General features: G+C 46.1%; 1 protein-coding gene across 1 annotated transcript; it reads right to left on the bottom strand.

The window, feature by feature from the left end:
• Window positions 1-2011: 2011 nt before the first annotated feature.
• LOC132588162 (cytochrome P450 3A21-like) lies at window positions 2012-27749 on the bottom strand. The gene is made up of 13 exons (XM_060260503.1): window positions 27403-27749; window positions 26217-26310; window positions 25799-25851; window positions 24216-24315; window positions 23306-23419; window positions 17856-17944; window positions 14791-14939; window positions 11384-11511; window positions 9582-9663; window positions 6974-7134; window positions 5642-5868; window positions 4066-4228; window positions 2012-2468 (listed from the first exon to the last, which is right to left on the bottom strand). The coding sequence occupies exons 1-13, from the start codon at window positions 27471-27473 to the stop codon at window positions 2379-2381; spliced, it is 1521 nt and encodes a 506-aa protein (XP_060116486.1). The 5' UTR covers window positions 27474-27749; the 3' UTR covers window positions 2012-2378.
• Window positions 27750-27970: the final 221 nt, after the last annotated feature.

Below are 27970 nucleotides of genomic sequence, written 5' to 3'. Positions count from 1 at the left end.
CCTCCATGCCCTGCTGTTGGCCCTGTGGAGGAACTAGTTGGTCCCCACTTCAGCTCGGCCTGATTAATTCTCCACCCTTTCCTTAGGGTTCCCAACCTCCTTGTGATACCTGGAGATCTCCAGCTGCTGCAATTGATCTCCAGACAATCAAGATCAGCTCTCCTGGAGAAAATGGTTGGTTTGGAAGGTGGACTCTATGGCACTATGCCATGCTGAGGTCTCTCCCCTACCCAAACCCCACCCTCCCCAGGCCCCGCCCCCCAAAACTCCAGATATTTCTCAACCCAGCAATGAAAAACCCTACCTTTCTGGGACTTTGGCAATGATTGGGGGAGGGGGGAAATCAGTGGAGAACAAGAGCACTTTTATTTATCCGTGCATTTATTTAAAATGTTTATCAACTTACACCGTTCTCCTGACCCTTTAAAGGTGATGAAAGTGTTTGTTTATTTATTTGTTTATTTATTTATTTATTTATTTATTTAATTATTTATATCCCGCCCTTCCCAACAAGTGGCTCAGGGCGGCTCACAACACAAAGTTTCATATAAATAAGATTTAAGCATAAAACAGTTAAAATAATTAATACATTTAAAATTTTAAGACATTTAAACCATTTAAAACATTTAGGGACAGCAGAATTCTAGTATAACCACTAGGCTTCCCAAACCTCCCGCTCTGGCGGGAGACTTCTGGGTTCGCAGCCTCATCTCCCGCTCTTCAAAACTCTGGAAGCGGGGGTGGGGGGTGGAGGGGGGGGAGAACATACCTTTAGGCTGCATGTTGTAGAGCTCCTGAGCCGTTTGCAAAATGTCTGCCCCTTTAAGGCTGGGCAGGAAGCAGGAAGCAGAAAGGGCTTCTGAGAATGGCCCCTCCCTTTCTTTTGCTTTCGTTTTCACAGGAAGTAGAGTTGTCTGGAGGAAGATCTGGTAAGTGTGTGTGTGTGAGAGGGAGAAGGCAGGGGATTCCCTTGTTTGGAGGCCCTCCCCCCCTTTAGAAAGCGTGGGGGGGGGAGGGAAATGTCTACTAGGCACTCTATTATTCCCTATGGAGAACGATTCCCATAGGGAATAATAGGAAATTGATCCGTGGGTATTGGGGGCTCTGGGGGGGTTATTTTTTGAGGTAGAGGCACCAAATTTTTAGTATAGCATCTAGTGCCTCTCCCCAAAATACCCCCCAAGTTTCAAAACGATTGGACCAGAGGGTCCAATTCTATGAGCCCCAAAATATGGTGCCCCTATCCTTAATTATTTCCTATGGAAGAAAGACATTTTAAAAGGTGTGCTGTCTCTTCAAATGTGATGGCAAGAACTCCCTTGGAGTTCAATTATGCTTGTCACATCCTTGTTCTTGGCTCCACCCCCAATGTCTCCTGGCTCCACCCCCAAAGTCTCCTGGCTCCACCCCCAAAGTCCCCAGATTTTTCTTTAATTGGACTTGGCAACCCTAATAACCACACTTGGTTTCTTGAACCAGCTAGTTATAGGCCAGCCGGAAGAGGGTTGTCTTACAGGCCCTGCGGAACTGAGCAAGGTCCCGCAGGGCCCTCACCTCTTCCGGCAGCTGGTTCCACCAGGAAGGGGCCACAACTCAGAAGGCCCGGTCCCTGGTAGATTTTAAACGGGCTTCTTTTGGCCCGGGGATAACTAGGAGATTTTGAGTTCCCGATCTCAGTACTCTCTAGGGAACGTGTGGGGAGAGACGGTCCTTCAGGTAGGCAGGTCCTAGGCCATATAGGGCTTTAAAGGTAATAACCAGCACCTTGTACCGGACTCGGTAAACTATTGGCAGCCAGTGCAGATCCCGGAGCCCCAGCTGGATATGCTCCCTTCTTATAAAAGAACCGCCCCCCCCTCTCCGGCCGCCTTTTAACTCCGACCTATGAAATAAGCACTGCACATGCATTGTCTTCTTTTGGAACAGAATGAGCAAAATCCATCTCTCCTGATTCTCCTTCAGCCATGGGCATGCTTACATACAAGCAGTAAAAAAAAAAATGTACATAATATCGCATGCACACACACCAATGATGTTATTTGGAAAAGAAAGCTGAGATGTTCTTGTAATTCCATGGCAATTTTTCCTGCAAATTAGCCCGCAAGCCGTGGTTATGCCAGAATTGCAAACAAGAAGCTATGTGGAAACAGCAGATCTGGTGGTGCAGTAGCTGAGATAATATTCTGTCCACAGTTCTGTACAGGTCAGACTTTGGAACAGAAGTCCAGGGGCCCCGGTGCCTGAATTCAGCTAAAGAGCCCTCCGGGTGGCCTGAAGCATTGCATTTGAAGTTATACAAGGGGACTCTCAAGTCTAGACTCTAAAATTACCAAATGGTATCACTGCATTCCTAAAAGAGTTGGTAGACAGAAACTCCACTAGCATGTGGAGCTGGCTCTGGGAACAAATTTCAGGATGATCGGTTTGGCAGGTCTTGCGAATCCACGCGTAGACAGCTGCAAAGGGATCTAGGACATCAAACAGAAAAAAGGATCATGCTGAGAAGCAAAGTTCCCTCTAAGCTGTGGAATCTTGTGAGCAACAATTCTACTTTGTGAGCTACTAGCATGAAAGTTATGAGCTTACTGCATAAATTAGTGTGCTCTGGGGCCATTTTTCCTGAGCAAAGACAAAAAAAATTGTGTGATCCAGAGGCTTAAAAATTGTGAGCTAGCTCACACTAACAGCTTAGAGCAGGGGTCCTCAAACTTTTTAAATAGGGGGCCAGTTCACTGTCCCTCAGACTGTTGGAGGGCCGGACTGCCGTTACTGTACAAGGCCGCGGGCCGTCAGTTCTTCGTCTTCTGCATCTCTCTCTCTTCCCCACACCACACACCCCGGCCTGGGAACTCACCTCACCTCAGTATCATCTCACACTCTGTCTCCGCCGCCTCAGCCCAGTGCCAGAAGTGTGCGTTGCTAACGCAAGTTTAGGTCGAACGTCACTTCCGGTCTGATTTTGCCATAACCCGGCGGGCCACATAAACGTCTCAGCGGGCCGCATCTGGCCCGCGGGCCGTAGTTTGAGGACCCCTGGCTTAGAGGGAATGCTGCTGAGAAGCCAGGCAATCAGTGTTCTTGGGTCTTGTGTGTCATCTACTGTTTTGCATGCAGAAGATCCCAGGTTCAAATCCCTGGCATCTCCAGTTAAAAGGACCAGGCAGTAGATGATGTGAAAGACCTCAGCCTGAGAGCCTGGAGAGCCGCTGCCGGTCTGAGTAGACAATACTGACTTTGGTAGACTAAGGGTCTGATTCAGCGTAAGGAAACTTCATGTATACTAGCTGATCCTTTTAACTGGAGATACTGGGGGTTAAATCTGGCATCTCCTCTACAAAAAAAAAGAAGTTCTACCACTGGGTTATGTACTTTCCCTTACCTGAGAAGCTTGCAACCTCTGCTAATTCAAGATAGCCACCCCCATTTTGCCCCTGGAGACACAGAGAAGAGAGGATAGCGGGGAAGGAAAAAGAAAAAACAGGCATGATGGACATCCAGTTCCTTATCTTTATCTAATGTCCATGGCCAGGAGAAATGGGCCTTCTCATGAACAAGATCTAACTCATAAATTAAGCCCTGCTGGGGAGTAGAGACCTACTCATCAGACAGGAAAGGAGGGATAATGCAAAAGAAGCTTGGTGGTTTTCTATGACCAGAGAAGGAGCCAAAGTCCCAAGAGAAGAAAGAATGGGATAGAAATGTTGGCTGAGGTGTTATAGCTTGCCCCCCCCCCACCTCCTCACAAATCTGGATATGGGGAAACCAAAGCAGTTGTCTCAGGCAACTAGGGCTGTGTACCAACTCCCCTTCCAAGGCAGACGTCTGTCCCAGAACACCTCAAAAGGTGCACGTAGCTGGTTCATTGAGGGCCTAAGTTGAGCAGCCCTTAGAAGATGTTAATATAACATGTTAATATAATGTGGCGTTCCCTCTAGGGGTTAAATTGGCCACACACTGTCTTCAGCAGGAGATACTTGTTGCATGCCACGTCTTGGCTGCAGTGGGAAAGCGTGACTGAATTCCAACTGCTGTCTAGATGAGTGCAAATTGATCCAGGTCTCTCACCTGTGTTTCCTTGCAGGGCTTGAAGCTGAAATGCTGCAGAAGACCAATGATAGCCGTTTTCATTGTCAGCATAGCAAATCTCATTCCAATGCAAATTCTGGGTCCGGCTCCAAAAGGCATGAACACGTAGGGATCTATTTTGTCTCTCATCTCCTTGCTGAACCTGTTTCCGGACAAATGAAAAGGAGGAAGAAGAAGACTGCAGATTTATACCCCGCCCTTCTCTCTGAATCAGAGGCTCAGAGCGGCTTACAATCTCCTTTATCTTCTCCCCCCACAACAGACACCCTGTGAGGTGGGTGGGGCTTAGAGGGCTCTCCCAGAAGCTGCCCTTTCAAGGACAACTCCTACGATATCTATGGCTAACCCAAGGCCATACCAGCAGGTGTAAGTGGAGGAGTGGGGAATCAAACCCGGTTCTCCCAGATAAGAGTCCGCACACTTAACCACTGCACCAAACAGAGAAGGCTTCGTTATTTGCAACATGGGAAATGGCTGGTTAGCCTGATAAAAATATAAGGTACAAATTCACTATCAAATCCCGCATATATCAGGATTTATCCACAGCTGTAGGATTATCTGGACACTGGATTTTGCAGCCCCGGAGAGAACTAAGGAAAGAGGCGGGGCAAATCGCAGCTCCACGGCAGCCTGTTCAAGATTGGGCAAAAGCGCCATGGGGAAAAGGGGCTTGAGAACCTGGCAAAGCTAGTGGGGAATCGGTATACCATTGAACCACAAAGGCAGTTTTCACCACTAGCTGAAGATCCCAACCTTTACCACATACAAAAATGCATAGCAGAAAGGAACTAACTTCACTTTTTTAGCAATAGAAAAAGCCAGGAAGCAATACGGTGAAAAATTAGGGTTGGACCTGGATCTGGCAGAACCAGGTTTGAATCTGCCATGGAAAGGTGAAGTGATGACTTTGGGCCTGTCACTCTCATGTTAAACTACCTCACAGGAGGACAAAACAGAGGGGAGGAAAATGGGGGTAAGCATTTGTGTCTTCACCAGAGAGGAATGCGGAGTATAAATTTAAATATTTTTAAATGGACATGCAGAGACTTCAGGAAAAGAGACTGGTCACTCAAAGAAAACACTTTAGTTTCACCAAAGTGGGGGGATAACCTGGTACTGTTCAGAAGCACTGCCCAAAAGCCCCATATGCTCATGAACCAGGTACATGGACTGGTACAGGACATGGGCTACTACAGAGGTGGCCAAACTGTTGCTCTTTCATACATATCATGTGGTTCTTGAAGCTCCCACCACCCTGTCGGCCAGCTTGGAGAAGGCATTGGTCTCTTTAAACCCCTTCTTCAAGCCAAGCCATCCAATGGCTTGGAGAATTCATTTAAAGTTAAAGTTGCTTTCTACCTCTCCCTCCCTCATCTATTTGCTTTCTTTTCACCTTTCTTACCACCCTTCCTTCCTTCCTGTCTTGTGGCTCTCAAACCTCTGACATTTATTCTATGTGGCTCTAACATTAAGCAAGCTTGGTTACCCTTGGGCTACTAGCTGTTAGTTGCTGGGCTGTAGAAACAAGTAGAAAACTTTTGATCCCATTATTTACCTTTCAGGTCTAAATTCTTTGGGTTCGGACCAGTATTCTGGATCAAGATGCAAGACGCGTGGTGGAACCATCACCACAGTCCCCTTTGGAATGGCAATGCCGTTGATCTCCACGTCTTTCTTGCACTCCCTTTCAAGCCGAAAAGTGTTCGCATACAACCGGAGGGTTTCGTTCATTGTCATGTCGAGGTATTCCATTTGCATGATGGACTCGTAGGTAAGAGGAGCCTTTGGGACAGAACATTATGGAAAAGTTTGCCACTGCGTATGAAGAAGGAAAGTAGGGGAAAGTTTCTCTTCCTCTGGGCCAATTGGCCTGTTTTGTGCAGCATAGCAGCACCACCACTGGAGATGGTCACAAGATGCTATTAGGAATAAGATGAAGTAAATAGATGATGACTTGGAGTTACAATGCTATAATGTTATAACACCGTACAGTAGAAATAAGATGAAGTGAATAGATGAGGACTTGGAGTTGCAATGCTATAATGTTATAACACCGTACAGTAGAAATAAGATGAAGTGAATAGATGAGGACTTGGAGTTACAATGCTATAATGTTATAACACCGTACAGTAGAAATAAGATGAAGTGAATAGATGAGGACTTGGAGTTGCAATGCTATAATGTTATAACACCGTACAGTAATAATAATAATAATAAGTTTTTATTTATACCCCGCCCTCCCTGCCAAGGCAGGCTCAGGGCGGCTTACAGACATGATACGATATCATGATATCACAATAACAGATAAAATCAATTGACAATATAAATACAAATATAAATTAGTTTTAAAAAGCTAAAACAATACAGTGGTGCTACAGTCTCTATTTATCCAGGCAGCGTAATATTCAGTAGAAATACAGTAGAAATGAAGATGAAGTGAATAGATGAGGACTTGGAGTTGCAATGCTATAATGTTATAACATCATACAGCAGAAATAAGATGAAGTAAAGATGAGGACATGGAGGTGAGGAGAGGAAATACATCTGGTTCTGACCACAGCTTGCTTCTCAGGGTCAAATTTGATGAGTCGGAGATCATGGATATTCATGTGTCTTTCAAGGGGCCCAGTTTAATCAAAACTCTGTGCAAAATCTCACGGATGAGTTCTTTTGCCTCAGCCAGCATCAAATTTAAATTGGGTCTTAAAAGCATGGTAGGCAGAGAGACTCTGCTTTTGCTCTGTGGGGTAGGAAATGCACTCTGCGCATGCACAGGGGTTCCTTTATTATGCAGTACCACTTCACATCTGGGGGTTTTTTTGGCTGCAATGTCTGACTGGTGTGGATGAAGGCAATCCACTGATGCTCATACGTAGCCGTACTGTACCTTATTGGGCAGAACCAAGTCAATCTCCTCCTGCAGTTTCTGCTGGACGTCAGGGTGGAGAGCTAATTCGTAAGCCGTGTAACTGAGGTTGTTGCTGGTATCCTCATATCCTGCAACTATTAAGGTAATAGCTTGTGCCAGAATCTCACTGTCCGTCAAAGCTGTTGGTGGAAGGGAAGGGAAAGGTGAAGGCCGGCAACAAAAAGCAAGCAGCATGCATTGCACTTTTGGATACAAAGATGGGCTTTACCTCCTTTCATGTGACAGGGCAAGGCTAGAGGGTGGAACTGGACTCCCATTCCTGGTGTTATTTATTAGTGTTCTCAGGGTGCTATCAAAGGACTCATGCCAAGGGTCCCATGTTTGCTGACCAGTTCATAATCCCTTATTTCTTCTGTATTGCATTCACAAACCCACCTTGGAATACCCTTGGAGTTGTTCCTGTTGGAAAACTTGGGGGGTGTTTTTCCCCCCATGGGTTGCATAGTTTGGATTTGTCTTTTCTGATGGGCAGCAGCTCCCCAAGGTCTCAGACAGAGAGTTTTTTGCCGACAGCTGCCAGGGGAGACCCTTGAACTGAAGACTGAACATGGGACTTTCTGCGTGCCAAGCTTGTGCTCTCATCTGGCTCTCCTCCTGATTTCTTCCTCCTGGGAGCTGAGAGCAGAGTGCATTGGCTCCTGTTCCTCATTTGCTCCTCACAACAAGCCTGCAGTGTAGGTTAGTCCAAGAGAAAGAGCGACTGGCTCAAGATCACCCAACAAGCTTCATGGCAGAGGCTGGATTTGAGCTAGGGAGACCTCGTCACACACTCTGATCGTTAAGGGAGACACCCCTCTGGCCTTTCTAAGCAGCACGTCCACTGCACATGCTCAAGCAATCTCTCTATAGGCCACTTCAACTGGGCAATGATTCTCTATGTAGCTTTCACTGCCACTGCAGCAATGAAATGATCACAGAGCAATTTTCCTTGTCTCAGCGCCTTGCCCCATGACTACTGTTTCCCCTTCCCCAGAGGGTTTTTCAGGCTTTGGGTTTAAAAAAAAAAAAAAATCTGCAATTAACTTATTGCTGTAGCATTACAACATTATAACAACCCATCTGCTAGATCCTTTGACTTAAAAAAAAAAGGCATATTTGCGATGTACAGAACCTGGAAATACAGAGGAACTGTTAGACATCATTACAATGCTATAATGTTATAACGCCATTAATAACATTATGGTGATATGTCAGCTGAAAATCCCTGTGATGGCAGATAGAAAATGGCAGCCACCACGAGGAGGCTGTGGCAATAATAATAATAATAATAAGTTTTATTTATATCCTGCCCTCCCCGCCGAGGCAGGCTCAGGGTGGCTCACAAGACATGGTGTGTACCATGATTATAATAATACAATTCATATAACAAAATTCAGTTAATAAATACGGTTAAAAGACAGTTACATAAATATTTAAAAAATCACAATAAATTAGAGGTGCTACATTACAGTAAGCAAAAGAGTACCGATGGAGTATAAAAATGATCACCTTCCCATCCAGGTAACATGCTTAACATACTTTAATTGCGATCTTTCCAAAAGGATTATACCAAACTAGATTTGGAAAAGACTGCAACCAAGAAATGGAAAAGCTAGAAATTATGAAACAACATGTGGATATATGCTCCAGCGAGCACTTCGGTCTGGGTTCCAAAACCTGTTGACAGTTCCCAGCACCAGAGAAGCGATGCTCAAAACAATGAGAGGCAGGGCCTTTTCCGTTGCTGCCCCTAGCTGGTGGAATGAGTTGCCGGAGGAGGTTAGGGCCCTGTGAGAGCTCTTACAGTTCCTCAGGGCCTGCAAAACGGCACTCTTCCGCCAGGCATTTACATGAATGGTAACATCTGCAGCAATGGGACTGGCCCATAAGAACACCACCAATGGCCTACTTCACTACACTATGGTGATCCTGAGACCTCTGAGTAGAGCTAACCACCAGAATTTAAATCGCTGCCTGAAATTATGATAGTAGCACATGCAACTGTTTTAAATTGTTTTTATGTTTTATGATTTTATTGTTGTTTATTGTATCGGTCACACTAATGTGGTTGTGTCGACCCTTGGATTGTGAGCCGCCCTGAGCCTGCCTTTGGTGGGGAGGGCGGGATATAAATTAAATAAATAATAAATAATATAATATAATATATTTTTAAATTACTCCAGTTTAGACACCAAACTGGACCAAACCCTCTATGTGGACACAGGTAGATTCCCAGCTAGATATACTCTGGCAACAAAATGAGAAGAAGAAGAAGAAGAGTGCAGATTTATACCCCGCTTTCTCAGAGACTCGGAGCGGCTTACAATCTCCTTTACCTTCTCCCCCCCACAACAGACACCCTGTGAGGTGGGTGGGGTTGAGAGGGCTCTCACAGCAGCCGCCCTTTCAGGGACAACTCCTGTGATAGCTATGGCTAACCTAAGGCCATTCCAGCAGCTGTAACTGGAGGAGTGGGGAATCAAACCCGCTTCTCCCAGATAAGAGTCCACACACTTAACCACTACACCAAACTGGATTTGAGACCTCGCTCATTCCCATTCAGCTGAGGACAATTTGTTAGTGTTACCTTTGTTAGCTACCTCATTGCTTCTTTTTGCGTCGCTTGCTTTTTGGTACTCTATCATCAACTGTAAGAAATCCACTCTGCCCTGGGAACAGAAACAACAGAACAGAAATCAGGATGTCCTGCCACTCAGAAAAGAGACAGGTACCCCAAACAGTACCTGCTCAGACGTACTTCCTGTTATTTCCAGTGAAAGCCACTTCTGGGAAAGTTCCATAGCTAAAGATGCCACTGAATTTCATCCTGCTTCCTGGCTATAAATGTGTAGCTCTAAACCTGGTAGATTAGTGTTGGGCAGTCCAGTGCAGGATAGAGTTGGGGGTGGGGATATCAACCATGATCTAGAAAGGTCCAATACTGTAAGTACAGGTTAACATAGCATGACAATGTGGTGGCACTACATGAGCATGTACAGAGTGGCCGATTTATCACTGTCTAAATTATTGATATCCTGCCTTTATATTTTAAAGGTGACGTGTGCATATTTCTGTGGTGACATCCCATGCAAGCACTGACCAACCAGGTCAGTTTTTTCTCCTTATGCCTGTGCTCTTACTGCTTGGGTAAGGGGGCTGTTAGCCCTCTATTTTTTTGAAATGCATGTTTCTAGAATTCCCCTGAATTGTAGCTATGGGCTGACCCCCTTGTTCAGATTTTCTATCCATATGGGGACCAGCTGTTTCTTATGTATTTCATTTGTACTCTGATTCCCTCACCCAGCAGGGAGTCATAGTGACTTGCGTCGTTCTCCTCTTTCTCTTCACACCAACCCTGTGAGGTAGGTTAGGCTGAGTGTGTGTGGCTGGCCCAAGGTCACTCAGCAAACCTCCTTAGCAGAGCAGAGATTCAAACCAGACTATCTGAGATCCTTGTCTAACCACTACACCACATTGCCTCGCTCCAGCTGTTAAATGTAACTATTAATAGACTCCCAGCTGTAGGGTTTGAGTTCCTGGCAGCAGGCCCCATTTTGGAGCTCCAGAACCTCTAAATTTTATTGTGCTTTTTCTTTTTAACACCCCCCCCCCAAAAAAAAATGGTTGATTCTGGGCTCCATTGTTCAAACCCCCTGTGAGAATTTTGCTGAACTCAAATTTGACAAAATTTCTAATACGTTTCCCCACAAAAAGAGGGGGGGGGGGAAATAATCCAAATATAAAGCAGACGGATGGAAATCTTCATCTTGCCACTGTGGCCACAGAGGAGAAAGTAATTTTAAAAGCATGATGGGAGTAAGGCTTCATTATGGCTCAGTGGTAGAGCATCTGCTTGGGAAGCAGAAGGTCCCAGGTTCAATCCCCGGCATCTCCAAAAAAAGGGTCCAGGCAAATAGGTGTGAAAAACCTCAGCTTGAGACCCTGGAGAGCCGCTGCCAGTCTGAGTAGACAGTACTGACTTTGATGGACCCAGGGTCTGATTCAGTATAAGGCAGCTTCATATGTTCATATGTTCAAATCAAGAAGCATTTTAAGGTAGAGGCTGAGCTGATTTAATTGAGTCCCCCTTCTGGCGATGTCAGGGGTGTGTGGCATATGCAAATGAGTTGTGCTTATAAGCTCCAGCACCTCTTTTTCTATGAAATGACGCCTGCCTGCCAGCCGCCTCTTTCGTCCTGCCTGCTCTTTTTCAACGTGCAAAATCTCCAGTCTTGTGAAATACGGTGAATGGGAAACAAAGCCCTTGAGCTTTAATCAAGCCTGTGTCACTTTGTACCGCTAATACTGTGCTTAGATCGCCATTCCAAATGTTGCATGCATCAGCGTTAACTCAGGAGAAGGCAACGGACTGGGCTTTCTTGCTCTTACCTTTTCACTCCCTTTCTCCCGATTCTCCTTGATTTTGGCAAATGATTTTGCAAAGAACTTCATGGCGTCACGGGGAAAAAAGCTCATGCCCATCATCGTCAACAGAGGTCTCAGGAACGGGAATACATCTAGAGGAGAGGGCAAAAGGCGACATCGTAAGAAGGGCAGAATATCCACCATAGCTAGCAAAAAGTGGGAAGGTATAAGGATCAGAAGAACATTAAATGGGTGCAACATCCGGACCGCTCGTCCCAATGTGAGTGGATTCAGATGGCATGCTTTATTAACGAGATCCAGGGCTTTTTTTGTAGCAGGAACTTCTTTGCATATTAGGCCACACACCCCTGATGTAGCCAATCCTCCTGGAGTTTACAGTAGGCCCTGTAAGCTCCTGGAGGATTGGCTACATCGGGGTGTGGCCTAATATGCAAAGAAGTTCCTGCTACAACAAAAAAACCTGAAGAGATCTGTTGGCTGGAGTGTTGGAGAGGTTAGCTTAAATGTAAGCTCTCCGGATGTCAGAGCTGTGAACTGGCATACTAGGAACGAGGCCCAGACAATTTGGGGTCCCCGAGATGTCTTCGCTTCCAGCCACAAGACTCCTCCTTCAGTCACCATGTCCCCAGCCATTTATAACCGTGGCTACCTCCCCGATATCTCCTGGCTTCCATTTTCCATGTGTAAATTGGGTATCAAACACTATCTGCTTTAGGACAGGTCTAAACTACTAATGCAAAGCTGTAGGTGGATGCAACTGCCACTGTTTCCCCCCCAAAAATACTGGGAAATTGTATTTTGATTAAGGCATTAGGGATTCTGTGTTAGATTATCATTAACTCTTCTCACAGAGCTATGTTTTGCTGGGCATAAGGAAGGGCTGGTAAACTAGATCCAAGAAGTTTATAGACTCATAATGTAAATATACCCTTGGCAGTGTTCCCTCTAAGTTGAGTTAGTGTGAGCTAGCTCACAGTTTTTTAGCCTCTGGCTCTCACATTTTTGTCTTTGCTCAGGGGAAAATGGCCCCGGAGCAAGCTAATTGATGTAGCAGCTCACAACTTTAATGCCAGTAGCTCACAAACTAGAATTTTTGCCCACAAGACTCCACAGCTTAGAGAGAGTATTGGCCCTTGGCAGCATATGGGCAAAGATGAATTGTGAAACATATTGATCTCCCACTAATTTTAATGTATTTTTCTCCTAATGGCAAACTATATGTATGTTACATGTCAAAAGGTAAATTAGTTGGATGGGAAATCTTCTGAGATATAAATACCTTCCTTTTGACCCAGGCTTAATACAATATAGCAGGGGTGGCCAACGGTAGCTCTCCAGATGTTTTTTCCCTACATCTCCCATCAGCCCCAGCCAGCATGGCCAATGGCTGAGGCTGATGGGAGCTGTAGGCAAAAAACATCTGGAAAGCTACCGTTGGCCATCCCTGCAATATAGTCATTAACAGGCATTCTCACATTTTAACATATTACTGTTTTGTTGCTTTTGCATGCTCATGCTACTCGGATCAAAAGTTTGCTCAGTTTGTTAATTTTACTATTTTGTCACTAAGTCTTAAATTTGTACCCTTTTGCATTCTAAACCACTCCCTACCAGATAATTTTACTATACTGTCATTGGTAGTCACTGACTGCCAGCTATGTGTGGCTTTGCTCACTGTACCGGATTCCTCGACTGATGAAGTGTGCTTAGAGAGCGCACGAAAGCTTATGTTCTAAATAAAACTAAGTTGGTCTTAAAGGCGCAACTTGATTCCTATTTTGTTATATTGATCTACAGATACGCTATAGTCATGATCAAGGTTTGCTTGCTCTTAGAGGCCCAGGGGACATCTGCCACACAGAAAGGTGGTTTCACTGAACATGATTCTCAACCCCTCCCTTCTGCATCCATTTACCTCTTGCTTCCCAAACCTCTGTGCCCAGACTTTGGTGAGAAAAACACTGGGGAAAAGAATTTCCCAAAGTTGCAGCCTAAAATCCCTGAAACCTGCCCTGCCCTGGATAGTCCAGGCAAGTCTGTTCTTGTCAGAAATGGAAGCTAAGCAGGGCCAACTCTAGCAAGTATGTGGATGTGATACCTCCTTGCAATACCAGCAGCCAGGAGGGCAGGGGCAGGCTTTATCCAGCCATCTCCCTGAATATCCTCCAGGCCCCCAGTAGGGGTCAGCCACCAGAGGTTGCATGATTTCCAGGTGTGCATGCTCACGCACACATGCATAAAAGCACACATGTACATAAAAATACAAAAAAAAAATCACAGAAACTTGAAACAAGCTAGTTTGGGGCATTGGAGGTTGTGTGAAGAAGAAGACCGTAGATTTATACCCCATCCTTCTCTCTGAATCAGTCTCAGAGCGGCTTACAATCTCCTTTATCTTCTTCTCCCACAACAGACACCCTGTGAGGTGGGTGGGGCTGAGAGGGCTCTCACAGCAGCTGTCCTTTCAAGGACGACTCCTGCGAAAGCTATGGCTGACCCAAGGCCATTCCAGCAGTTGCAAGTGGAGGAGTGGGGAATCAAACCTCGTTCTCCCAGATAAGATTCCGCACACTTAACCACTAACACCAGACTGTGCATGTGTGTGTTAAGTGCCGTCAGGTCATTTCTGACTTATGGTGACCTGGTGACAGAATGACCTCCAAACTATGCTATTGTTAGCAGCCTTGCTCAGGTCTTGCGAATGGAGAGCCCTGGCTTCCTTTATTGAGCCACTGGAGGTTAGGAGTACCCCCAAATCCCATTGGGACAGAGTAGAGTCACTAGAGGGCCATCTGGTTGCCCCACATTAGCCTTTCTGGAGTTCCTGTTACGTGGGATATTCCAGATTGGGTAAGCATCAGAATTTGGCTGCAAGCAATAAACGTAAAGAAGATGACGACAACTGCAGATTTATACCCCGCCCTTTTCTCTGAATCAGAGACTCAGAGTGGCTCACAATCTTCTATATCTTCTCCCCCCACAACAGACACCCTGTGACTGTGAGGTGGGTGGGGCTGAGAGGGCTCTCCCAGCAGCTGCCCTTTCAAGGACAACCTCTGCCAGAGCTATGGTTGACCCAAGGCCATTCCAGCAGCTGCAAGTGGAGGAGTGGGGAATCAAGCCCAGTTCTCCCAAATAAGAGAGCTATGGCTGACCCAAGGCCATTCCAGCAGCTGCAAGTGGAGGAGTGGGGAATCAAACCCGGTTCTCCCAAATAAGAGTCTGCACACTTAACCACTACACCAAACTACACTAAAGCCCCACCCAAATAAATTTCTTCAGGTGGGAATAACTTCTTCCATTTTCCAACCAGGAGATGCCACTTGTCTGGTCTTTTTTTCCCTCAAAAAGGAAAACTCAGTGGCTATAGATTGCAAATACAGATTTTGGTGGTCGCCAAGGCAACTTACTCAACAGCATTAAAACAGGAGAAGTGAAATTAACATCGATTAACTTCTCCACTTCCTTGAGAAAGGGGTCATTGGGGTTGTTGATGGAGTCGGTGGTCACGCCAAATGAGGTGCTGGTGACGACGTCCATGCTGTATGCTCCAAAGAGGCTGAACAGAGGCGGGGAATAGGAGAGGAGAGAAAATTCCAAAACAGGTCAATTTGGGTTTTTTCCCCATCAATGGTGGTTTATTCAAAGGAAGCTGCCTTTTTGACTCGGGGTCCATTTTGTGGTGTTCATGGGAAACTCTGACCCCAAGCTGAGGCAGATGGTGTAGGCTGTTTCATAGCCTTTTGCTCCACCATGTCACAGGTCTGTAGTGGGAATGCTCTAAGGTTGCCAGATGTGGGATGGAAAATACCTGGAGACTTTGGGGGTGGGTCCAGGAGAGGGTGGGGTTTGGGGAGGGGAGAGGCCTCAGCATGGTACAAGACATCGAGTCCACTCTTCCAAGCAGCCATTTTTTCCAGGGGAACTGACATCTGCCAGCTGGAGATCAGTTGTATAAGTGGGAGATCTCCAGGCCCCACCTGGAGACTGGCAACGCTAGAACTCTCTAAAGCTTTAACGAATAGGGTGAGGTCCCAGGCTGCAGGGAGGGGCAGCTCAGTCCTTTCAAAGCCTAAATTTGGAAACCAGAACTGATGGTCAGAGGTGTAACTGTAGGCTATTATTTGGTGATGCCAGTGTATGGCTCTAGGGATGGAATTCTAGCAGGAGCTCCTTTGCATATTAGGCCACACACCCCTGATGTAGCCAACCCTCCAAGAGCTTACAAAAGAGAGCCTTGTAAGCTCTTGGAGGATTGGCTACATCAGGGGTGTGTGGCCTAATATGCAAAGGGGCTCCTGCTAGAATTCTACCCCTTCAGGCTCTTTGCATTCAGGGGCAAAGAGTTCAGTGAACTTCCTTGGGAGGGGCCATCAAGAGCATTTTGAGGTCCTGCACATCCTGATTCCAACATGGGTTCGGTTAGCTAAAGCAGGCATTCGGGGTTTGTGACCCACTGCTGAGACTCAAATTGTATCGTATGGTAGCAGATCGGTGTGTTTAAATCTAGGCCTGTCCCAGCTGCATAGAAAGCAGGGAGGGGTCTGGTTTAAGAAGGAGAAGGAGCGAGAGAGCAAAGAGGGTCTTCCCACTATTGGCTTACCTCTCTGTTCCATCTCTTTATCCCATTTTTTTTTCCTGAACTGGGCAGGGCCGGATTAACAAAAAGACCAACCAGGCACTGGCCTAGGGGCCCCCGCACCTTTAGGGGCCCCACTTTGCTTCTCTCTGCCTTTCCCCTGCAGCTTTGTCAAAGGGGCTTTTGAGAATGTGCCTGCAGGAGATATTAGGAGATAATTTGCCCCCCCAAAAAAAAATATTTCAACTGTCTAGCGGCCTCCATGTCCAGCACTGGAACTAGGCTCACCTGTGTCCTGCAATCCCAACTGAGCATTCAGTTTAACTCCTTTCCCCCCCTCTTGCTTTACTTCTGAGTAGAGTTGCCAATCCCCAGTTGGGTATGGGGGATCCCTTGATTTAGAGATCCTCCCCCCGCTTCAGGGTTTTCAGAAAGCAGGGAGGGGAAATATTTTCTGGTCACTCCAGTACACCCTATGGAGACTAGTCCACTCAAGGTGTAATGGAGAAGCGATCTGTGGGTATCTGAGGCTCTAGGGCAGGAGTGTCAGATATGAAGCCTGGGAGCTGAATCAGGCCCCCAAGCAACTGGCTGTTGTCTGCTTCCTTCTCCTTCCTTTTCTTTCTTCTGCATCACAGCTTGCTTTGCCAGGCTTGCTCAATTGCACAGGAGCTACAGAGCAAAGCCTCTGTTTCTCCATTGGCTGAGGCCCCTTCCTTGGGGAGGAAGGGGGGAGGGATAGCTTGCTTTGCCAGGCTCTCTCAATCACACAGCAGAGCTACTGAGCCAAGCCCCTCCTCTTTCTATTGGCTGAGGCTCCTTCCCCTCCTGGGGAAGGAAGGAAAGAGCCAGTGCTTTCTTTGCACAGTTCCCTGGACCTCAGAGGAGAGATACAAAGAAAGCACCTTTAAGACCAATGAGTGCTAATGTTTTAATCATGTTTTATTTAAAGTTTTATTTTTTTAAAAAAAAAATCTTTAATTGTGTTTGTCTGTGTCCTTTTTAAAAGTTATATCTCCGCTACCTGACATTACATTTTGTGACACATGGCCCGGTTTGACAAGGTCTCATTTATGTCAGATCCGTCCCTCATAACAAATGAGTTCGAACCCCTGCTCTAGAGGGCTGGCTGTTTTTTGAGGTAGGGGCACCAAAATTTCAGCATAGCATCTGGTGCCTCTCCTCAAAAAAACCCTCCACGTTTCAAAAAGATTGGACCAGGGGGTCCAAGTCTATGAGCCCCAAAAGAAGGTGCCCTGATCCTCCATGATTCCCAGTGGAAGGAAGGCATTGAAAAGGAATGTGGTCCCTTTCAATGTGATGGCCAGAACTCCCTTCAGAGTTGCTTGTCACAGCCTTGCTGCTGGCTCCACACCACCCCCCAAAGTTTCCTGGCTCAACCTCCAAAGCCCCCAGATATTTCCCAAATTAGACCTGGCAACCCTGCTGCTGAGGTAGCCCCAGGTTCAAGGGCTCTGCTTTGCCACTGTTGCAGTTAAGTTTGAAAATGCTTGGCTCCAGCTGAAGAAATTGCATATATCGGCCTAGTCCAGTGCTGATTGCCCCGAAGGCTCAGCCTGACCTCAGCGGGACTGAAAAGCCATTTTCCTTTAAGAAGAAAAAGGGGGGAAGTTTCTTTTTAATCTGCAGGGTTTCTTCCAGTGCATCTATTCTGGTCTGAAGGAGGCCTCAGTGAGTCAGTTATCTTTTTCCTCGGGAGGTTATTCCACCAGCTTCACTCACAGTCCTCCTAAATTTTCCTTTTCCCGCCTAGTTCTCCAGGTGGAGCCACCCATCACTTGGAGAAGTACATTGCTCTCTTCCCTCCTGCCCAAGGCATCCTCCAGCTCCCTCCGATGATGAACGAGGCACCTGCGGTACCAGGCTGTTACTCACCCTTTAATGTCCAGCGGTTCTTCCCTCTCCACTTTGGCTTGAACATTTTTCATGAGGCTTTTCGCATAGTGCACAATGATGGGAAACATCTAAGTTTGGGTTGGGGAAAGAAAGAGAAATTGCCAAAAAGAAAAAATTTATGTGTTCCTGTACATCAAGGCCCTTTCTACACTCAGGTTTGATCCAGATTTTGTGAGCACTCAATCTGCCTGCTACAGAGCCATATCACCTAAATTGATGCTGCTTTTATAACTTTGTTTTGCATCTTTCCAAATGAAAGAGTTTGCTGTGGAGAGCCAGCTTGGTGTAGTGGTTACGTGTGCGGACTCTTATCTGGGAGAACCGGGTTTGATTCCCCACTCCTCCACTTGCACCTGCTAGCATGGCCTTGGGTCAGCTATAGCTCTGGCAGAGGTTGTCCTTGAGAGGGCAGCTGTTCTGAGAGCCCTCTCAGCCCCACCCATCTCACAGGGTGTCTGTTGTGGGGGAGGGAGGTAAAGGAGATTGTGAGCCACTCTGAGACTCTTTGGAGTGGAGGGCAGAATATAAATCCAATATCTTCATCTACCTCACAGGGTGTCTGTTGTGGGGGAGGAAGGTAAAGGAGATTGTGAGCCGCTCTGAGACTCTTCAGAGTGGAGGGCAGGATATAAATCCAATATCTTCATCTACCTCACAGGGTGTCTGTTGTGGGGGAGGAAGGTAAAGGAGATTGTGAGCCGCTCTGAGACTCTTCAGAGTGGAGGGCGGGATATAAATCCAATATCTTCATCTACCTCACAGGGTGTCTGTTGTGGGGGAGGAAGAAAGGAGATTGTGAGCTGCTCTGAGACTCTTCGGAGTGGAGGGCGGGATATAAATCCAATATCTTCATCTACCTCACAGGATGTCTGTTGTGGGGGAGGAAGGTAAAGGAGATTGTGAGCCGCTCTAAGACTCTTCGGAGTGGAGGGCGGGATTTTTTACTTCTGTATTTGCATTGTTTAATGTGCTTTTGGGCTATATTTTTCTTTCAAAATCAGCATTTTTGTGGTTCTATAGGTTGTGTGCTAGATGGTGGTGCCTCTGCAATATACCCTTCAGCTTGATATGTTTAACAAGACTAACTTTGGCTTTAGTTTAAAAGCGACAATTATGTTCACTTATCAAAAACTCTACAGATTCTTTCATTGTGTTGAAGATGGGGCGGGGGGGGGGCATATCGTAACTGAACTGCAGTCCCCATACAAATTAAAATTAGAAGCTAGATCGCCATAGAACATACACTATGTGTAAATTAACACAACAGTCTTAAATTTAAACGCAAACTATGGCGGGTTGGGGAGGAGTTTGGAAACCCAAAGGAAAAGTTCTACAATTAAGACTTGGATCTGGAGCGAGCTTTAGGCCAAAACAAGTTTTGAGAACTGCAGGGCAACAGGAGGGTGAAAGTGGTGTTGGTCTACATTCGCACAAAACAAATGTAGAAGCTAGAGGAAACCACGAGGCAAGACAGAACTGAAGGTGGTTTGTAATGTAGAAGGTAGTTTTGGAATACACACAAAGAAGGGATCAAATGGCTAGTGTAGAAAGGGCTAAAGTGTCTTATGAAGGTGCAACGCAGCGTGTAAATAAAGGAAAAGACCCAATGAAGTGACAAAAACAAACTCATTTAAAACTATTTTTTGGGGGGGAAAGTAAACTGTGATTATGGCAAAATTAACACATGTTGTTAGAGTAATAAAAGTAACAGACAAAATTGCAATGCTAATGAAAATTGGCATTTGTTTGTTCAGCTCCAGTGCAGCAAAGCAGCAAACACCAACTGATCTTAAGTACCTTTTTAATTTATTCCAATTTTTGTTTCTTGTTGTAAGCATGCCAAGACACAGCTATTTGTATCAATTACCTTCTGAAGATCAGAACTTTAAAAAATGGAGGGGGGGAGTAAAACCAGCTACCAGAGTAAAAATAATGCATAGAAACAAGTGCACACCCAACAAAATACTTGAAAAGAATAACATCAAAATTTATGTAATGTTTGTATGTGCCATTTTCACCTCTCATCCCAGATTTGTGTTAGAGTAAATATAACGGGGGAAAATCCAGAGGGACTAAAGTGAACCAACAAGTATGACAGAATAAACATCATGCAACATAACTTTACAAAGTCTCTATATATTGTACTATGCAAAATCCTGTATTCCAGGACATAGTCACATTCAGGGCCTTTTTTTTTTTTTTTAGCAGGAACGCACAGGAATGCAGTTCTGGCTGGCTTAGTGTCAGAGGGTGTGGCCTAATATGCAAATAAATTCTACAAAAAGCCCTATGTGAAACAATGGTGACATCAGGGGGTGTGGCCTAATGTGCAAATGAGTTCCTGCTGGGCTTTTACGCGAAACAATGGTGACATCAGGGGTGTGGCCTAATATGCAAATGAGTTCCTGCTGGGCTTTTTCTACAGGAAGCCCTATGTGAAACAATGGTGACATCAGGGGTGTGGCCTAATATGCAAATGAGTTCCCGCTGGGTTTTTCTCCTACAAAAAGCCCTATGTGAAACAATGCTGGCATCAGGGGTGTGTGTCCTAATATGCAAATGAGTTCCTGCTGGGCCCTACGTGAAACAATGGTGACATCGGGGTGTTTGGCCTAATATGCAAATGAGTTCCTGTTGGTTTTTTCTTCTACAAAAAGCCCTATGTGAAACAATGCTGGCATCAGGGGTGTGTGGCCTAATATGCAAATGAGTTCCTGCTGGGCTTTTTCTACCAAAAAAGCCCTGGTCACATTGATTTCCTTTTGTTTTAGTAAATATACATCAAATACACATTTGAACAACGGTACCAAAAGGCTTTGGAAAGCACAAAAACATACACAAGAATCCAAATGCAAAACGTAACATCACTGAATTAGGGTTCCAAGAGACTCCAAACAGTCTGTGTAGGAGTCCAAAATAGACCAATGCACAAAAGTGTCAACTCCCTGAATAGGGGACCAAGAGTTACCAAATGGTCAGTGTACAGTTCCAGAGTGTCAGAGAGTTTCCAATCTTCGTCAAGACCAGGGGTCGTTTTGTAGAAAAATAGGTGGGGGAGCTCATTGGCATAACTCATTAGCATATGCAACCACCACCCCAGCAAAAGCAACCTAATGCAAGAAAGGAGAGCCTTGGGCAAGCAAGGCCTGCTTGGGCTGGCTAGAGATCCAGCCAGCCCATCAGGCCTCGCTTGCCTGGGGCTCTCCCGGGCTGCCCCCCCCCCTCCAGTCAAAAGACCCAGCAAGCCACATAAGAAGCCGAGATAGGGTGGTGTAGATTTCTCCAGGGGCTAATGAGGGCTGCTGGGGGTGTGGCAAAGCCCCTGGTGGCTGGCTGGCTGCCTGCTCTCTTAATCCAGGGGTTGTTTTGCAGCTGCACCTACTATTCAATGGACAAGGTAGATGTAGAGGAAGAGGGGGAACCCTTAGGAAGGTTCAGGAGCTGTGCTCCTGTGAGCTGCTGCTGAATCTGAGGCCTAGTCAAGATCATTGAACAAACGGAACCTATAGCTTAACAGTAAAAAAAAATGCTTCCCTTCGAGCCAGATGACTGTCTAGTTGATTTCTAATCAGCAAGACAGTTGGCAAGATGGAATTTGATACTTTTGTGCATTGATCTATTTGGGATTCCTATAGAGACCTCTTGGAGTCTCTCGGGAGCCTAATTGAGTGACTTGTTACATTGTGCACTGGGACTCTTGTATATGTGCTTTCAGAACCCTCTTGGCGTTTTTGTTCAAATGTGTATTTGCTGTAGATTTACTAAGACAAAAGGATATAAATGTGACTATGTGTGGAATACAGAATGTGCATAGTACAATAGAGAGAGAGACTTCATTAAGTTACTTTGCACAGAGTAAAAATAACAGAAGAGTTTGAACTCTGTTTTAAAGAGATGTGTGTTTTTGAGAGCCAGTTTGGTGTAGTGGTGAAGTGTTCGGACTCTTATCTGGGAGAGCCGGGTTTGATTTCCCACTCCTCCACTTGCACCTGGTGGAATGGCCTTGCGTCAGCCAGAGCTCTGGCAGGAGTTGTCCTTGAAAGGGCAGCTGCTGTGAGAGCCCTCTCAGCTCCACCCACCTCACAGGGTGTCTGTTGTGGGAGAGGAAGATAGAGGAGATTGTGAGCCGCTCTGAAACTCTGATAAATCCAATATCATCATCAACATTTTAATCCCTTTAGGGATTAAAGAAGAGCAGTACGGCTGTTTCCTTATGCTGCTGCTTCTAAAGCCAAGGGGGCCACCCCAGAAAAAGCCCTGCATTAGTGCTGAGACTTGAGCCAATTCCACACTAGACATTTAACCCTGGCCGAGCCCTGACCCCAAACTGAAATTCTACAGAGAACCAGTTTGGTGTAGTGGTTAAGTGTGTGGACTCTTATCTGGGAGAACCGTGTTTGATTCCCCACTCCTCCACTTGCACCTGCTGGCATGGCCTTGGGTCAGCCATAGCTCTGGCAGAGGTTGTCCTTGAAAGGGCAGCTGCTGTGAGGGCCCTCTCCAGCCCCACCCACCTCACAGGGTGTCTGTTGTGGGGGAGGAAGGTAAAGGAGATTGTGAGCCGCTCTGATAGTCTTCGGAGTGGAGGGCGGGATATAAATCCAATATCTTCTTCTTCTTCTTCTACGCTTGAATCATGGAATCATAGAAACCAACTCTATGTGTTTATAATTCTATTATTCTAATGTAGAAAAGAGTCAGGGTGCTGGAGGTGGCTATTCTAGTGAGGTAACCTTGGAAGTCAACATCATCCAAAATAACAGAGAGAGACTTTTGGCATCTTAAAGACTAGCAAACTTATTGTGGCATAAACTTTCAAGAGCCAGAGCTCACTCTGTCAGATGCACAAAGCGCTACAGATGTGGAGAAATACGGAACACTCAAAGATCAAGCAAAAAGTTACCCAAAAACTCTGTCGCTTGAAAAAAATAGTTTGCTTAAAAAAAAAAAGATGGAAACAAAGCCAACAAACAGGAAAGTTCAACTCTTACAGATCTGCTGAATGGCAGAAATCAGAGATTCTGCTTTCTGTGTGTCTTGATTATATGCTACTCCTTAATATGCTTAATAGATAAGCTACTCCTTGGGCCAGCAACTGGGAGAAGAGACTTAGAAGAAGATAGTGGATTTATATCCCACCCTATACTCTGAATCTCAGAGTCTTAGAGCAGTCACAATCTCCTTTACCTTCCCCCCCATAACAGACACTCTGTGAGGTAGGTGAGGCTGAGAGAGCTCTCCCAGAAGCTGCCCTTTCAAGGTCAACTGCTGCAAGAGCTATGGCTGACCCAAGGCCATTCCAGCAGCTGCAAGTGGAGGAGTGGGGAATCAAGATAAAAGTCCGGGCGCTAAGCCGCTACACCAAACTGGCTCTTAGCGTATCAGACTGGCTCAGTGAGTTTTATTGCAACCTGTCATCTGGGTCTTACATCTTTTAGCTTTCCGCTGGTGAAGGTTGGCGAGAGCAGGGTCCGAAGCCTCTTCCATTGCTCATCTTTTGCTGTTAAAACACCTTCTTCCAGTTCAGCCATTGGACCAACGTCCTGAATGGGAGATCAGAAAGGGAGAGACAATTTCTATTATTGCATAGGTAAGAATTTCTTTAGATCTGGCGAGAATATGGCAAGGATTCCCAAGAATCCAGAGTTGACTGCTCCCTAGATCAGTGCTGTGCTATTCTCCTGCCTTTTTCAGGATGGATTGACAGTCATAAAGTGTTCTGTTTTTGACTTTGTGTTTTCCTAAAACAGTGGTGGCCAAACTGTGGCTTGGGAGCCACATGTGGCTCTTTCACACATATTGTGTGACTCTTGAAGCCTCCACTGCCTCGTCAGCCAGCTTGGAGAAGCCATTTGTCTCTTTAGATTACTTCTCCAAGCTCAGATAGCCGGTGGCTTGGAGTATATATTTAAAGTTAAAGTTGCTTTCATTCCACCTCTCACTTCTACCTTCCCATTTATTTGTTTTCCTTCCTTCCTTCCTTCCTTCCTTCCTTCCTTCCTTCCTTCCTTCCTTCCTTCCTTCCTTCCTTCCTTCCTTCCTTCCTTCCTTCCTGTTTTGCAGCTCTCAAACATCTGACATTCATGTCTTGTGGCTCTCAAGCATCTGGCGTTTCCCTAATGTGGCTCTTAGGTTAAGCAACTTTGGCCACCCCTGGCCATGAGCCTGACATAGATGTGCTTGGGCCAATCTCTTTCAGTCTTCCCTACCTCCCAAGGTGATGGCGAGGGACCAACGGAGGAGGGAAGAAGCCATGTACCCTGAGCTCCTCAGACAAAAGGTGGAAGAAAAAGGCTCTAAGCAAATACCTAATGATTTTATACTGTTTGAAGAACTTACCCGGCGGTTTATAAAAGTAGAATAGCACTCTTTCACCAGTACTGTTTTAATGATGGCTGGATCAGCAACACCCAACACAGGCGTTCGACCGTCATAAAACCTAGGGCAAAACATTCTGATGATTAAATTGGGCCATCCACCGCTAGTTGCCAAGTGGAAAGTCATGGCCTCTGTGGAAATTCCTGTCTGAAGTTTCCTCTGATGGTTCCAGGCTCTTTTCTTTGTGCTTTGATAGAAAGCTTGGCTTTCTTGCAAAAGCATGGGGTGGGTTTAATTGGATCGGCTCACTGGTTTTACCCTAAGATGTGTGACAACTCTCACATGGGCACAGTGTTCCCTGGTTGCCAGTTCTGTTGACACATGATGCTCATAAGCGCCTGTCTGACTGACACTGCAGGTGGATGCAGCTGGGGATCCCCAAGAAGACCCAGGAATTGATCATGCAAAGATCTGCTCCGGGGCTTAAAAAAAAAAAGTTCTGTTTCATAGGAAATTGCCCTGAGCTGCTTAGCTTCATTTCTGGTGTTCTTCATTATGGTGCGAAGAGTCCCGTGGTGCAGAGTGGTAAAGCTGCAGTACTGCAGTCAGAGCCCTCTGCTCATGACCTGAGTTCGATTCCAGCAGAAGCTGGTTCAGGTAGCCGGCTTGAGTTTGACTCAGCCTTCCATCCTTCCGAGGTCGGTAAAATGAGTACCCAGCTTCCTGGGGGGGAAGTGTAATGACCGGGGAAGGCAATGGCAAACCACCCCGTAAAAAGGTCTGCTGTGATAACGTTGTGGAAGCAGCATCACCTCAGAGTCGGAAACGACTGGTGCTTGCACAGGGGACCTTTCCTCCTTTCCTCATTATGGTGCACTTTCTAGTTCAGGCGTGTCAAACATGCGGTGCGAGGGCCAAAACAGTTCCCTGGAGAGCTCCTATCAGTCCCTCAAGTAGCTCACTGTCATCTACTTCCTTCTTTCTCTTGCCTCCTTCTGCATCACAGCTTGCCAGGCATGCTCAATCACACAGGAGCTACAGAGCAAAGCCTTCTATTTTCTCCATTGGGTGACCAGCACAAGAAGTAACTTATGCCCAGCCGTTTCATGTTTTCCCCTGGGTTTTAGGCTCAAAGCATTGACCGTGAGATTTCTGTAATAAATGTCAAATCAAAAGTAGGTTTGCAACTTACAGACACACACCTGAACAGCATACTCGGGACTGCTACAGCACAGACATTGTGTCCAGATTTTGATGCGGTAATTCAGAGCAAGAGGTTTCAATGATCAGAAACCGTTAAATAAACAAAATATTGCAAGAGTGCTAATCTTTTAAGCATATTTTATTTTTAAGTTTCTAAAAAAATCTTTAATTGTGTTTATCTGTGTCCTTTATAAACTTTACATCTCCACTCCCTGGCATTACGTTTTATGACACACATGGCCCGGCCCGACAAAGTCTCATTTATGTCAGATCCGGCCCTCGTAACAAATGAGTTTGACACTCCTGGACCTTTAGTTGATCAATGGACCAGCCAAACCCATTGAAACTTACAGTACTGGGTGTGTGTTTGGGGGGGGGGGCAGGAAGAATTGCATACTCACCCCCAGATTTTTCCATATTTCTCATAACAGTCTTGATCAAACTTTATTGACCCCTGCAAAGGACATTTTACTGTTCAGTTGAAAATGCAAGATGCTGTTTTAAATAGATGCAAACAGACTTTGCCTCCAACATTTCAGGGGTTTTAACTTCCTTTTCAGGGTCTCCGTGATAAGGAGAAATATCCAGAATGTGGGCCAAAGAGGGAAATACATTGGCAGCTTTGGGATCTTTTGCATCCCCTGCACCCCTCCATCATGAGGCTCCGGAGGCCTCTGAGCTGCCTGTCACCACCCAGCTCTGCCCTTCCTCTGCTGACCCAGCAGGTGACATCGCCTACTGAGAGTTGCTAGGCTCCACCCCCACACTTCCAGGCTCCACCCCCTTGTTCTAAGGCCTTCCGTCAAGGTCTGCGCTTACATGGCGATTGTGTAGCATCGTGCCAATGAAAGGGAGAGGTCTCGGCCCAGGGATGCCGAGCTTCTTGAAGACTCCGTAAGGCCAGATGCCGTACCTGTAAAACAAATGGGAAGCTCTGACGAACTGCTGTGAATAGTAGTTGACAATACTGACCTTTATGAACCATTGGATGGATTCAGGATAAGGCAGCTGAATGAGTGCAAGTTTGAAGATCCCTGATTCAGACAACAAAATCTGAGCCCTAGAGGTACCTTTAAAATCGACAAGGTTTAAAGCTGAGTATAAGCTTTTGTGTGCATGCACTTTTTCAGATGAAAGCTCATACCCAGAATAAAACTCTGTTGGTCTTCAAGGTGCCACCGGACTCCACCTGTGTTCTATTGAGAGCCAGTTTGGCGTAGTGGTGAAGTGCGTGGACTCTTATCTGGTAGAAGTGGGTTTGATTCCCCACTCCTCCGCTTGCAGCTGCTGGAATGGCCATGGGTTAGCCATAGCTCTTGCAGAGCTGTTCTTGAAAAGGCAGCTTCTGGGAGAGCTCTCTCAGCCACACCCATATCCCAGGGTGTCTGTTGTGGGAGAGGGGGGAAGGTAAGGGAGATTGTGACCACTCTGAGACTCTGAGATTCAGTGTATAGGGCAAGATATAAATCCAATATCATCATCTTCTTGTTCTTCTTCTTCTCAACACAGCTACCCATCTGAACCTGATTCAGTCAAGGGTGGGGGTGGGTGGGAAAATGACAAGAGTATGGGGGGTGGGTGGGTGTTACTGTTAGCCAAGGCTGGGAGTGGGGGCGTGAAGACAGCTATGGTGGGTGTGTTGATCCCAAGGTGTCGGGGGGGGGGGGGCTATGGGAAAACAGCCCTGTACCTCTCCCCCCCCCCCCCCAGCACCACACCATGCCAGGGTACTCAAGCCCAATCTTTGTCTAGTGCCCCTTGTATTTTTGGGCACAAAGGGCCTTTCTCCTAGCCATTTCATAAAGGAATATAGGTGCTCCTGTAGAAATGGTGTCTTAAAGGCTTTAGCAAAAAAACATTTTTTTAAAGGGCATGGGTGGGTGAGAAATAGAAATTTCTCTTTAGGTTCGTTCCCCACTCCAGACAAGAAGACAGAAAAAGGCTGGGAAGGAGGGAGCGGAGAGAAATAAAAATGTGAGCAGTATGTCAGAGTGACTTTACTTACAGCATCAGTAGACTGATGAACGCAGTTAGAAACACCCAGGTCTCGACAGAGAGATCCAAAAGGAGCCACATGGTCACTCTGTATCTTGGGCTTCCCTCCGCCTCAGTCTTCACCTATGAAGTCTTCGCCTTTGCGCTCTGGGAAGGTGGGATTGAAGAGGTTTGTTGCTGCTGCTGCTGCGACTGGCTTTGCCTTAGGTAACTTGGGGAATGAACAAGTTGGCTGTTTATACCCTGTGAAAGCGTTGGATCCACAATCCCCCAGAGAGAGAAATAAACCAGCCTGGGAAGGATTGTGCAACTTGCACCTAATCTCTGGATACATAAGGTCTTGCAAAAAAAAATAAATCAATGAGCAAGTAAGTGAACAGCCAGCAGTTGTTACTTTGGCCCTTTGTGAGTATGTCAGGTGAAAGAGTCAATTATGTGTTTTGTGGCGTAGACTGAAAGGTTGATGACAGATGTACTCCTAAACGACCTGTGAACTGAGCCCGTTTTGGGAAGGACGGAATAGAAATGTAAAGTAATAAGTAAATAAACAATAAATCATGTATTGGCATGTTCTCATA

The sequence above is a fragment of the Heteronotia binoei genome, chromosome 20 (genome assembly GCF_032191835.1).
Source record: "Heteronotia binoei isolate CCM8104 ecotype False Entrance Well chromosome 20, APGP_CSIRO_Hbin_v1, whole genome shotgun sequence".
In the NCBI taxonomy this organism is placed as follows: Eukaryota; Metazoa; Chordata; class Lepidosauria; order Squamata; family Gekkonidae; genus Heteronotia; species Heteronotia binoei.
The sequence above is the reverse complement of the archived record's forward strand: the minus strand, read 5'-3'. Positions and strand labels throughout refer to the sequence as shown.

Bases quoted from the DNA above. Each gene is read 5' to 3' on its own strand.
- LOC132588162 (XM_060260503.1), bottom strand. From the start codon at position 27,473: ATGTGGCTCCTTTTGGATCTCTCTGTCGAGACCTGGGTGTTTCTAACT. The intron at 24,316-25,798 runs GTGAGTATGCAA...GTTTTGCCCTAG, and splicing joins AAATATGGAAAAATCTGGGG to GTTTTATGACGGTCGAACGC. The intron at 9,664-11,383 runs GTAAGAGCAAGA...TTCTGTTCCCAG, and splicing joins GGGAGAAAGGGAGTGAAAAG to GGCAGAGTGGATTTCTTACA.